The sequence below is a fragment of the Mustelus asterias genome, chromosome 20 (assembly GCF_964213995.1).
Source record: "Mustelus asterias chromosome 20, sMusAst1.hap1.1, whole genome shotgun sequence".
NCBI classification, from domain to species: domain Eukaryota; kingdom Metazoa; phylum Chordata; class Chondrichthyes; order Carcharhiniformes; family Triakidae; genus Mustelus; species Mustelus asterias.
In genome coordinates this window covers 75,180,003-75,192,570 of record NC_135820.1, presented here as the reverse complement: position 1 = coordinate 75,192,570, position 12,568 = coordinate 75,180,003, and the positions used below count along the sequence as shown (strand labels likewise).

General features: G+C 45.9%; 1 protein-coding gene across 1 annotated transcript in view; it reads right to left on the bottom strand.

Annotated features, from left to right (window-relative positions):
* Nucleotides 1-8,826, bottom strand: part of LOC144508339 (uncharacterized protein C20orf96-like) — a 30,984-nt gene extending 22,158 nt beyond the window's left edge. Inside the window, exons 1-4 of the mRNA XM_078236175.1 lie at nt 8,742-8,826; nt 4,562-4,642; nt 2,996-3,173; nt 1,816-1,943 (exon numbers count right to left, since the gene is read on the bottom strand). Coding sequence (XP_078092301.1) covers nt 1,816-1,943; nt 2,996-3,173; nt 4,562-4,627 — 372 coding nt within the window. The 5' untranslated portion in view covers nt 4,628-4,642; nt 8,742-8,826. The remainder of the gene's footprint in view (nt 1-1,815; nt 1,944-2,995; nt 3,174-4,561; nt 4,643-8,741) is intronic.
* Between the last annotated feature and the right edge of the window lie 3,742 nt (nt 8,827-12,568).

Genomic DNA, 12,568 nt, shown 5'->3' with positions numbered 1-12,568 from the left:
TTCCCAGGAACATTTCAAAGAGCTTTGAGAATTATTTTGTCGAGTGATTTATGATTTATGTGGAAGGAAATGATGATTTTGCAGAGCTTTAGGGCTCCGAATACCGCAGCAGCAACTTCATCACAGAGTGAGCCACACGTTAAAATGCACAGGAAAGTAATTTAGGTGAACGTGCTATCTGGTGCCCTGAAACTAGCACAAAGAGAATCCTGATGGTTGAATCGAGTGCGATATGGAAATGGCACAACTGCAGTGAGGGGGTCAGGACCTCTCCTGCTTTCCTTGCCTGGTGCTCAGCGAGAATGCACATCATTAGTCAATTTGTTCAGCTATCTTTTGCCTAGCAGCAGTATTTTTCTTTTCTAAGGGAAATGGATGTGCTGATTGCTCAGAATTCTGGGAGTGAAATGATTCAACTTGCATGCATTGATCAGCAGCAGATTTATATTTTGATGTACCAAAATGTATTTTTCCCAGACTGGGGAGTTAAAATTGGATGTCTCTGCTTTCCTGGTTTACTTTATTGTATCAGCCTGCAGGCAGTGGCTGTAGAAATCACAGAATCCGTACAGTGCAGAAGGAGGCCATTCAGCCCATCGAGTCTGCACTGGCCATAATCCTACCGAGGCTTTATCCCCGTAACCCCACATATTTACCCTGCTAATCCCTCTAACCTATGCATCTAATAGAACACTAAGGGAGAATTTAGCATGGCCAATGCACCTAACCCGCACATCTTTGGACTTTGGGAGGAAACTGGAGCAGCCGGAGGAAACCCACACAGATATGGGGGGGGGAATGTGCAAACTCCACACATTCCCAAGCTGGGAATCGAACCCGGGTCCCTGGGGCTGTAAGGCAACAGTGCTAACCACTGTGTCACTGTGCCGCCCAAGGTAATGGCAAAGAAATAGGGTTTCCTACTTTAGAGAAACAGATACATGGGGCTTAGACAAGCAGGGGGGGGGGGGGGGGGGGAGGAGTTTAAATGGCGAAGAAATTTTGGCAATCATCTGTGTGAAAGTTACACGGTTAGAAAACTCTTCAGATGCTGACACCAGAAAGCCAAGGAAGAGATCTGCATGCTGCAAAAGATGAACAAATTTTCCTTTGCATTGAATGGATTTCTTGAGCACAGCTTGTGAGAAAAGCAGAGGAAAATCTTTAAGATTTATTTCCAAGGAAGAAAGCACCTCTCTCATAGAGCCAATTTATGCATCTTGATGTGCATCAATTAGAGGCTCCCCCTTTCACCTGGGTAAAATGTAGCTTAATAAACTTAGGAAATATTGAATGTAACATTTCAATGTGGAACGGATATAAGAGTTAGTAGTATTGCTGGAAAGTTAATGTACAGATCACAAGTTAGACGAATAGAATTTTATACCATGGGAGTATATTGAATAGAGTTGGGAACAGAGCTTTATTTTTAAATAATTTCAAAAGTTCCTTCTAGTTCAGTGGATTTCCATGGAGTAGTTAAGACACACAACATGACATCAAACCAAAGACTTTCCTAACTATCTGTGCTGATTGGCATCAGTACGTTTTGCTTTGACAAAATTAAGATTGGGCAGCAATGTAGCATCAATGGTCAGTGATGCTACATGGTAATGCAGCTGAATGGTGGGTATAGACAGTAACAGACTGACTGATATGCTTCATAGTGGAATCACCTGTGGGGCAGACATGCACACGTGTCTCATGAGGAAAGATGTTAAGCAAAGATATCCAAGACTTTCTTTCACATCCATTATACACTTTTAGCACTAGCTCTATAGAAACCGTAACAGTAATGGCATTATTAATAACTACCTTAAGTATAGCCATTTTCTTTTGCATTTCAACGTAACAGGCATCATCATCCCTTATAACCATTCTTTTCTGCCAGGGGTGATCACATTTGGTTGGATGAGGATGATCTGTATTCAGCCGGTATGGACCTAAAACAGACCAAGGCCTTTGGGTTATTTTGTAGGATACGCACATAAACTTGCTATTGTACTGCAGTTATAAACAGGTCAATTTATTAGTGTCACAAGTAAGGCTTACATTAACACTGCAATGAAGTTACTGTGAAAATACCCTAATTGCCACACTCCAGCGCCTGTTTGGAGGGAGAATTTAGCATGGCCAATCCACCTAACCAGCATGTCTTTCGGACTGTGGAAGGAAACCGGAACGCCTGGAGGAAACCCACGTAGACACGGGGAGAACATGCAGACTCCACACAGGCAGTGACCCAAGCCGGGAATCGAACCCAGGTCCCTGGCGCTGTGAGGCAGCAGTGCTACCACAGTGACAAATTATCAAATGTTTGTCCTCCAATCATAGGCCATTCCTCTCCTGTGCTTGCTGCTGATAATGTGGAAGTGAACCAATCTTTGACTGGAGGAGTAGCAAAACCAGCGATGGCAAGCTTGCTGAAGAGAGGTTTTCTTTTGCTGTTGCCATAGCAAACGGGTGAACTGAAGTGATTTGATTTATTATTGTCACATGTATTAACATACAGTGAAAAGTATTGTTTCTTGCGCGCTATACAGACAAAGCATACCGTTCATAGAGAAGAAAAGGAGAGAGTGCAGAATGTAGTGTTACAGTCAGAGCCAGGGTGTAGAGAAAGATCAATTTAATACGAGGTAGGTCCATTCAAAAGTCTGACAGCAGCAGGGAAGAAGCTGTTCTTGAGCCGGTTGGTAAGTGACCTCAGACTTTTGTATCTTTTTCCCGACGGGAGGAAGAAGGTTGGCGAGAGAATGTCCGGGGTGCGTGGGGGGTCCTTGATTATGCTGGCTGCTTTTCCGAGGCAGCGGGAAGTGTAGACAGTCGCCAAATCTGAGAGAAATGGGTCAGGCACGGCTGAGGGCCATGTCAACCACAGCTCAGGGAGCAGTGGGGAAAATTCTCAGTTGAGGAAAAAGACAGACATGTCAGAAGCGCCAATGTGGAATCCTCGGAACAGATCCATCAGAGGCCAAAGAAGTGGGAAGAATACCTTCTGACTTAATCTGTGGTTGGGTAGCACGATGTGCTGCTGATTTTTCCCTGTCTTTCTTCACAATCGTCCAGTGATTTCCTAAAGCTTCCGGCGACCACTTGATAGGTGGAAGTGAAGAAGTCTGTGCACTGCGACTCCTTCCATGTCTGTTTGTTCTCTCCCACTGACTATAATCCTCAACAAAAACAGAAAGTAAAGCACTTACAAAGGCGCTTAAACAGGTGAATTTTAACGTGATCCTGTATGATATTGGCTTACTCTGATCTGAGTTAGAAGGTTCAAACCTCTTATCTGTGCTTGGGTGCATAAACTAGGCAGGCACTGACTCGATTGCAGTGTTAAGAGAGTGCTGCATTATTGAAGGAGATGAGAATTAATAATTTCAGGCTCAGTTTTTCTGTTCAGTTGGCTACAAAAGTGAAATATAGGATTTCCTCGACTTGCTCATACATGGAATTATTCCATGGGGAAATATTGTGCATGGCATTTACAGATGCAAAGCATAATAACAGCAGCTTAAAAAAAACCTTGTATCCTTTTTTTGTACTGGGTACAAAGACAGCGAAGTGGAGACTTGATCTGAGAGTGGGAACTGCTATGGTGACAGTAAAAGAACTAATTATATCTCTCACTCGAATGGTTACAGCTGCCTCACAAATGAAAGAATTCAGAATGCCAAACAGCCACATCCAAATTTCAGCATTCAAAACACTAAAATCAGTACAGTACGTAAAATATCCAATAGCATTTTCTCAAAGGAAAAGCATAGGAGTTATCTCTGATGTCTTGGCCAATATCTATCCCTCAGCCAACATCACAAATGTAGCTCATCTGATCATCATCACATTTCGATTTATGCACATTAGAACAGTGACTTCCCTTGAAAAGTACGTAATTGGGATTTAAAGCACCTCGCTATGTCCTGTGATTGTGAAAGTTGCTTCATAAACACAAGTCTTTTCTTCTTTCAGATCTGCAACTGGACTTACTATTTAGATCCCAGTTTCAATAATAAGATAAGAACATAAGAAATAGGAGCAGGAGTAGGCCATCTAGCCCCTCAAGCCTGCCCCGCCATTCAATAAGATCATGGCTGATCTGATCTGATAGTGGTTTAGTTCCACTTACCCGCCCGCTCCCCATAACCCTTAATTCCCTTATTGATCAGAAATCTATCTACCTGCGACTGAAACATATTTAACGAGGTAGCCTCCACTGCTTCAATGGGCAGAGAATCAGGGAAAGTAGTTTGAAAGTTCAAGTTCCATGTAAATTGTCTATTGGTTGAGAAAGCTGCCACACCACACAAAAGATGTGGTCAGCGAGAGCCCGAGATGCTATGAGCTGTTAGTCACACATTCAGTCACCAAATGGATGGTGAAAATCGGAATCAGCTTCTGGGACACTTGATTGTAATCAGCCATCTATTTCTCTGAAGTAGTTCCAATGGGTATTGCTATATCCAGCCTTTCAAAGTCTTGGTGATGTCAAATTTTAGTTTTAATTATTAGATTGATGTAAAATATGTTAACAAATGACAACATTCTTACTCCTGATACTTACTACCATTTCAAATTCCTTTTCTAAGGATTTCACAAGACAGATATTGCTTTCTGTCACTGTCGCCATCTTGGCCCAAAGATCCTGTGGATATTAAAGCAAATGATAAAACAGTACATTGCAGGTTTACAGACTCAAGGCCTTCACTGTCACCAGGTTTGTCTTTGCTGCTGGCCCTCTGACAATGCTGCTGGTACCACCAACATTTGCATTTATACAGTAATAATCGCTGTAAAATTTCCAAAAAACACTTCACAGGAGCATAATTAAACAAAGGATGACACTGAGCTACATAAAAAGAGATGTTAGGTTAGTTGACCAAAAGCTTGTTCTAAGAGACAGGTTTTAAGGGACATCTTAAAGGATGATAAAAGGAGGTAAAGAGAGGTTTAGAGAGGAAATTCTAGAGCTTGGGGCCTGTGCAACCGAAAGTACAGCCAGTGAACAATTACAATTGGGCAAGAGGCCAGAATTAGCAGAGGACAGATATCTCGGAGTGCAGTAGGGATCTGGAGACAATTAAAGACAGTAAGTAGTCTCACAACACCAGGTTAAAGTCTGAAAGGTTTATTTGACAGCACAAGCTTTCGGAGTGTCATTCCTTCTTCAGGTGACTTTAACCTGGTGTTGTGAGACTACTTACTGTGCTTACCCCAGTCCAATGCCAGCATCTCCACATCATGACAATTAAAGAGACAGGGAGGGTTGAGCCAATTGAAGGTTTGAAAATGAGGTGGAGAATTTTTGTTTTAAATATATTTTTATTGAAGATTTTTCCCATTTTTATGAATGCAGCAAACCCTCAAGGATTAGTACAGTACAACATTATCATTTGTCTATACATGCACACAGAAAGAGACAAGAAAGCACCATCACAGTTGGTTCAGATGATCCATTATTCATTACAGTCAAGCTAAACTGGATCGAAGCGAATCTCATGCTGGAGTCCGAAACAGCTCTACTGAATACTTTAAAGAAATATCCCATTGTCTTCAATGGAGAGCTGAGAAGCATGAAAGAGATCCCATTCAAGCTAAAGATTAATGACAAAAGCCAAGCATGTTTAAAGGCTAGGACAGTGCCTAAGGTTGCAGCAGAATTAAAGAGACTGGTCAAGACAGGGATTCTCAAATCCATTAATGCAAGTGATTGGGCCATGCCTCTGAAGAAAGGTGGTTTGGTATAATGTGTGGCAATTTTAAAGTCATTATCTGTCTGGTACTGTGTGCAGAGCATTACCCCCAGCCTTGAATTGATGATTTATTTGCTGTTGATGGTGACCTCGAATAGACATCCGGGATGGATAATGTCCTCTCGCTGACCTCTTGCTCAAAACGGGCATAGAACGCCTTGAGTTCATCGGGGAGGCATGCATTGCTGCCGGCCATTCTACACATTTTCACCTTGTAGCCTCCTATGTCATGTAGACTTTACCATAATCTTTACCATAATGGGCGGCACGGTAGCACAGTGGTAAGCACTGCTGCTTCACAGCTCCAGGGACCTGGGTTCGATTCCCGTCACTGTCTGTGTGGAGTTTGCACATTCTCCTTGTGACTGCGTGGATTTCCTCCGGGTGCTCCGGTTTTCTCCCACAGTCCAAAGATGTGCGGGTTAGGTTGATTGGCTATGCTAAAAATTGCCCCTTAGAGTCCTGAGATGCGTAGGTTAGAGGGCTTAGCGGGTAAATATGTAGGGATATGGGAGTAGGGCCTGGGTGGGATTGTGGTCGGTACAGACTCGATGGGCCAAATGGTCTCTTTCTGCACTGTAGGGTTTCTATGATAATCGGTGGGTATTCCTGTGGCTCGCCTTGGGCTCTAGCTTAGCCCAGTACTGTCTCTTGGCAACTTTGATGATTCTCCATGGATCATATCTGGTCCTCCTTTGCTGAAATTTGAACTGCTCTCAATCCTCAAGCTTGCTACTTTTTCAAGTAACTCTAGATGACTCCTCTTTGGATCTAACATGATCCCGAACTTCTTTTGTAAGCCATGGTTGAGCCACTTTTCTTGTAGTGTTTTTGCACTAGAGGGTTTAGATGAGCTGAGTTGGCAGGATGGACAAAGACCTCATGTCACATTTAGTCCCTACAGTAGGTGGAAGTATAATTAAGATTGCTGTGATTGTCAATGGGCTTGTAATAGGCATCAGCTATCATAACCCTTCCCAAGTTGAAGATCTCCAACAGCCTACTTGGAGGGGCCAAGCAGCAGCAGCAGCAATCAGATCAGATACCTTATTAAATGGTGCAGCAGGCATAAGGGGCTGAATGGTCTACTGCTGCTCCTGATTCATATATCCGCACATAAGTTAGTATCGACGTAAAAGATTTGATTTATTATTGTCATGTGTATTGGTATACAATGAAAAGTATTGTTTTTGATTTATTATTGTCACATATATTAACATACAGTGAAAAGTATTGTTTCTTGCGCGCTATACAGACAAAACATACCGTTCATAGAGAAGGAAATGAGAGAGTGCAGAATGTAGTGTTACAGTCATAGCTAGGGTGTAGAGAAATATCAACTTAATGCAAGTCCATTCAAAAGTCTGACAGCAGCAGGGAAGAAGCTGTTCTTGAGTCGGTTGGTACGTGACTTCAGACTTTTGTATCTTTTTCCCAAAGAAAGAAGGTGGAAGAGAGAATATCCGGGGTGCGTGGGGTCCTTAATCATGCTGGCTGCTTTGCCGAGGCAACAGGAAGTGTAGACAGAGTCAATGGATGGGAGGCAGGTTTGCGTGATGGATTGGGCTACATTCAAGACCTTTTGTAGTTCCTTGTGGTCTTGGGCAGAGCAAGAGTCATACCAAGCTGTGATACAACCAGAAAGAAAGCTTTCTATGGTGCATTGATTAACGTTGGTGAGAGTCATAGCAGACGTGCCAAATTTCCATAGCCTCCTGAGAAAGAGTAGGTTGGTATGTAATCTCAGACTTTTGTATCATTTTCCCGACAGAAGGTGGAAGAGAGTCAGGCTTGGGTGCCTGGGGTCATTGATTATGCTGGCTGCTTTTCCAGGCAGTGGGAAGTGTAGATAGAATCAATGAATGGGAAGCTAGTTTGCGAGATGGATTGGGTTTCGTTCAAACCCTTTGTAGTTTATTGTGGTCTTGGTCAGAGCAGGAGCCATACCAAGCTGTGATACATCCGGAAAGGATGCTTTGAAAAGACCAAGAATCCGTGTAGTGCAGAAGAGGCCATTTGACCCTTCAAGACTGCACCAACTCTCTAACAGAGTAGCTTACCCATGCCCTCTCCCCCACCTTATCCCCATAACCACACACATCTACCAGGGCTAATCCCATCTAACCTAAACATTTTGGGATACTAAGGGGCAATTTAGCACAGCCAATCCACTTAACCTTTGGACTGTGGGAGGGAACCAGAGCACCTGGAGGAAACCCACGCAGACACAGGGAGAACATGCAAACTCCACGCAGATAGTGACCCAAGGCCGGAATTGAACCCAGGTCCCTAATGTTGTGAGGCAGCAGTGCTAATCATTGTGCCACCATGCCATTGGGAGGTAGGTTCACATGAGGAGAACATACAAACTCCACATAGTCACCTGAGGCCAGAATTAAACCTGGGTCCCTGGCGTTGTGAGGCAGCAGTGCTCTGTGCCACCGTGCCGCCCCCTAACCAATATATCTGCTTCAACCAACATCTGTATAGCAAATAATCAAGTCATTTATTTCATAGCCGTATGAGGGAGCTTGCTGCGCACAAATTGGCTGCAGCATCTGCTCCACATTGACAGTAACCACACATCAAAAAAAGGGCTATCATTGGTGTAGACTTGATGGGCTGAATGACCTCCTTCTGCGCCACAATCAATCTATTGGCTGCAAAGCAATGCAACCAGAAAAAGTTGCATTTATAAAAAGTGCATTTGCACCTTTCAGCAGTGCAGCACAGCCCCTGGGGGTCACAGCGCGGTCCCTGAGGGGTCACAGCGCGGCCCCTGGGGGGTCACAGTGCAGCCAGTGTGAGTGCACTCACTGCCTCAGGAGCCCTGCTGTTGCTGGTTGCTATGGAAACCCTCACACAAGCCTGCGGCCTAGGAGCAGAAACTGACTAGGATCTTCCAGTAAAACAAAAACCCCAGTCCGCCCCGCCTGATAGCACCATAAGGAGCCGGCCTGTCCTCACGGAGCTCCGGCCCGGATCACTCACCGCCTCCGGGCCCCGGGCCTCCGACAATCGCTGCAGCCTCCGTCCGCCCGCCGGCTGCTCAGTCACCGCGCATGCGCGCCCGCCGACGGCCGGGTCAGCTATTGTTACGCCTGCGCATGCGTTATCAGACCCCGCGCCGCGCAGGCGCGTTACGAGCCCACCGCTCTGCCGGCTCTCCCGTACGCATGCGCAGCCTACTTGGAGTATCAATCTGAGAATGCAAGTTAAAGTTTATTTATTAGTGTCACAAGTAGGCTCACATTAACACTGCAATGAAGTTACTGTGAAATTCCCCTAGTCGCCACACTCCGGCACCTGTTTGGGTCATGCACCTAACCAGCAGTTCTGTCACTGAGAGTTTATTTATTATTCGTGTCACAAGTAGGCTTACATTAACACTGCAATGAAGTTACTCTGAAAATCCCCAAGTTGCCACACTCCGGCACCTGTTCGGGTACACTGAGGGAGAATTTAGCACGGCCAATCCACCTACTCAGCACATCTTTTGGACTGTGGGAGGAAACCGGAGCACCCGGAGGAAACCCACGCAGACACGGGGAGGACATGCAGACTCCATTCAGACAGTGACCCGAGGCGGGAATCGAACCCGGGCCCTTGGCGCTGTGAAGCAACAGTGCTAACCACTGTGCCACCCGACCTTGAGAGTTACTTTTCCCCCAATGTGTTATGTTGCACAATGGCTGATGATCACACTCACTGAGGAATAGCTGACAAGAGTCAGCCTGATAAAGATTCAATAGAATCTCTATTCTATTCCCACCCCAGTCCAATGCCGACATCGCCACATCAGATTCAATAGAAGTATTCAAAAAAAGTCTTTAAAAAGTTTATTAGTGTCACAAGCAGGCTTACATTAACACTGCAGTGAAGTTACTGTGAAAATGTGAAAAACGTGAGGGTTCTTGTGGCAGTGTGAGCAAAAAGCAAATTAATGCGGATGCCTGAATCTGAAGCAAGAACAGAAAATGTTGGAAAATCTTAGCAGGTCTGACAGCACCTGTGGAGAAAGATCAGAGCTAACGTTTTGAATCTGGACCCCAGCTCTTACAAAGGGCCTTCCAGGGCAGAGAGTTGGCTCACACACAATGTGCCAAGCACCTGGGGGGAGTTAATGATAAATCCACAAAAGTTGTATTGAGTGGCCACTTGCTTTCAGATTGTGGGGTGTCTGATCACGTTTCGTCTATTAGTTTACATGGACTGTGTACTGACAACATTATAGTATAACATACATAGAAACATAGAAACCCTACAGTACAGAAAGAGGCCATTCGGCCCATCGAGTCTGCACCGACCACAATCCCACCCAGGCCCTATCCCCATATCCCTACATACTTTACCCACTAATCCCTCTAACCTACGCATCCCAGGACACTAAGGGGCAATTTTTTAGCATGGCCAATCAACCTAACCCGCACATCTTTGGACTGTGGGAGGAAACTGGAGCACCGGAGGAAACCCACGCAGACACGAGGAGAATGTGCAAACTCCACACAGACAGTGACCCAAGCCGGGAATACATTTTGTAACTTGCTTAAAAATCTGTTTCCATCTGTGAAGATATAGGCGGGGTGAAGGAGTATTGTATTATAGTCAATCTTTTCATGTTTAATAAATGTTTTAGGCTGAAATCCTCCTGTCCCGCCCACTGCAGGAGTCGCCATTGGCAGGACAGAGAATTTGACGGACATGCTAAAGGTCAGTGGGTGGGAATTGCTGCTCTCTGACATTTAGGTTTAGCACTCCAGTTGTCTTTCTCTTCTTCCCAAACCAGCTGGCTATCTCTGTCGTCACAATAGTCAATGCCCATAGGCTGCTGCATAGAATTGCCTGTACGATGCAATGCCCCTGACTGCTGACCTGGTTCGCTCTCATAGTTCTTCACCCTCCAATGGCCATGTTTACAATTCATGGTCTAATAGCTTCGTTTTGGGTGTATTGATAAATCTTATCTCTATGGTATCAATGGATTGTAACTGGCTTTTAAACCCCACAAGGAGTCTGGGTCTTCCCCTGGTGTCCTGTGGACTTTGCAGCCACACTGCTGGGTTGGTCGCGATTTAATGCCTTCTTCAGAATCAATATTGGGCTTGAAACATTGGGGTCGATCTTACCACAAATTCCAGAATGGGCAGAAAAACGGGAGAGTTTCAGATCCATTTCTGGGCGAGTTCAAAGCTGCTGTCGTATGCACTCAATGCATGAAGAAACAGCAGTTTCTCACCTGTAGGGGATAGGGCTTAGGTCACCTGAATGCTGACTGAGAGTAGCAGAGGCAGTTATTGCGCATGTGGAGGTCCTTAGCAGCAGAGACCAGTCACTCAGTCTCTGCTGCTCTCAGCTTGCTGCCGTAGCCCCAACAAAGCACCCAGCCTGACAAATATAGACACCCCCATCTGCCCCTCAGTGACTGCAGCGGCCCATGGCCTGTTGTGATCCCCCACCCACACAGACTGATCCACCCCTCCCTCCCCACCGTGATCGCCTGCCTGACCCCCCTGCAATCAGATGCCCAACCCCCTCGTGATCACCTGCCTGACACCTCAACTCCTGCGAACGACCGTCTCCGCAATTAGCTGCCCGACCCTCCCCCCCACTGACCATCTCCCTCCCTCCACCACCAATCCCAATGCAGAGTGGCAGCGGGTCTGCCCTCCCACCCCATACTGCAGGGTGTGCAGCGGCCCCCTGCCCCACCAGTAGGCCACGCCCTCTGGCTCTACCAGCGAGGCCATCACAACTGGCCCATGTTGCTGGGGACCAGCTGAGATCCTCACCAGAGAGAACCTCTCCCAGTGAGGCCACAGAGGCAAGTAAGCCCAGACGATAGCGCCCCGGGCTCATTAAATCTATGTAAAATACGTTTTAAATATATTTAAATAATTTATTCAGCCTCTCGCAAGAAATGGGTGCGAGGCTGACCTTGCCGGATATCCGGTGCGGGTAAGATCGCGCGAGGTGGGAAACAGGGCGTGAACCTGATTTCTCAGCTCTTGCGCGATTCTACCCGCTCGCTCTGCCCATTGACTGGCTGAGCGCAATGTTAAGATCATCCCTAATAACTCTGAGCGGAATTTTACCCTGGCAGAATCTTATGGTCCTGTCGAAGTCGATGGATGTTTGAACGCCTCACTAGGTCTTATGGTTCCACCCTCGCTGTGATGGGGCTGTAAAATTCCGCCCTCTGTCTCTCTCTCTCCACAGATGCTGCTGGACTTGCTGAGTTGTTCCTGCATTTTCCATTTCTGTTTTTGTTTGATTGTGATCCGCCTTTCCTTCATCCTTCCCCTTTCCTCTGCAGTTTGCTTGTCTTTGTCTAACTCTTCTGTCTCTCCTTAGTCTGAGAGAATTACCGGATCCCAGTTTACTTTGGGTCAGGGTTCTGTGGGTTAACTCAGACACCTGTTACTGGAGTTGCCTGCCCAGCTTTGGAAACTCTGAGGCTGGAATGTTACGCGCTATTCACACCGGCGGGTTTTTCCCATCCCGCTGCAGTTAATGCGGATTTGGCTGAGCGCCAAATTCTTCGTGCAGGAGTGGTGTGAACGGCCGGTAAGATCGCACCCTTAGTTCTTCCACATGGAATTTCATAGAAAGGGAGAGTGAGTTTCTTTAAATCCTCAAGGAAAATGACGTCTCTGAGGCTATCACAGGTGGAATCTATCTTAAACTCTCCTTTACATTGGTCAAAAGCAAATTGCTTGACCCGTTCAAACTTGACGTAAGTTGGCTCGGGCTGCTTTCGAAGGCTTTGGAATACATGACGGTATGCTCCAGGCACCAACTCTAGAAGCTTCTAGAATAGC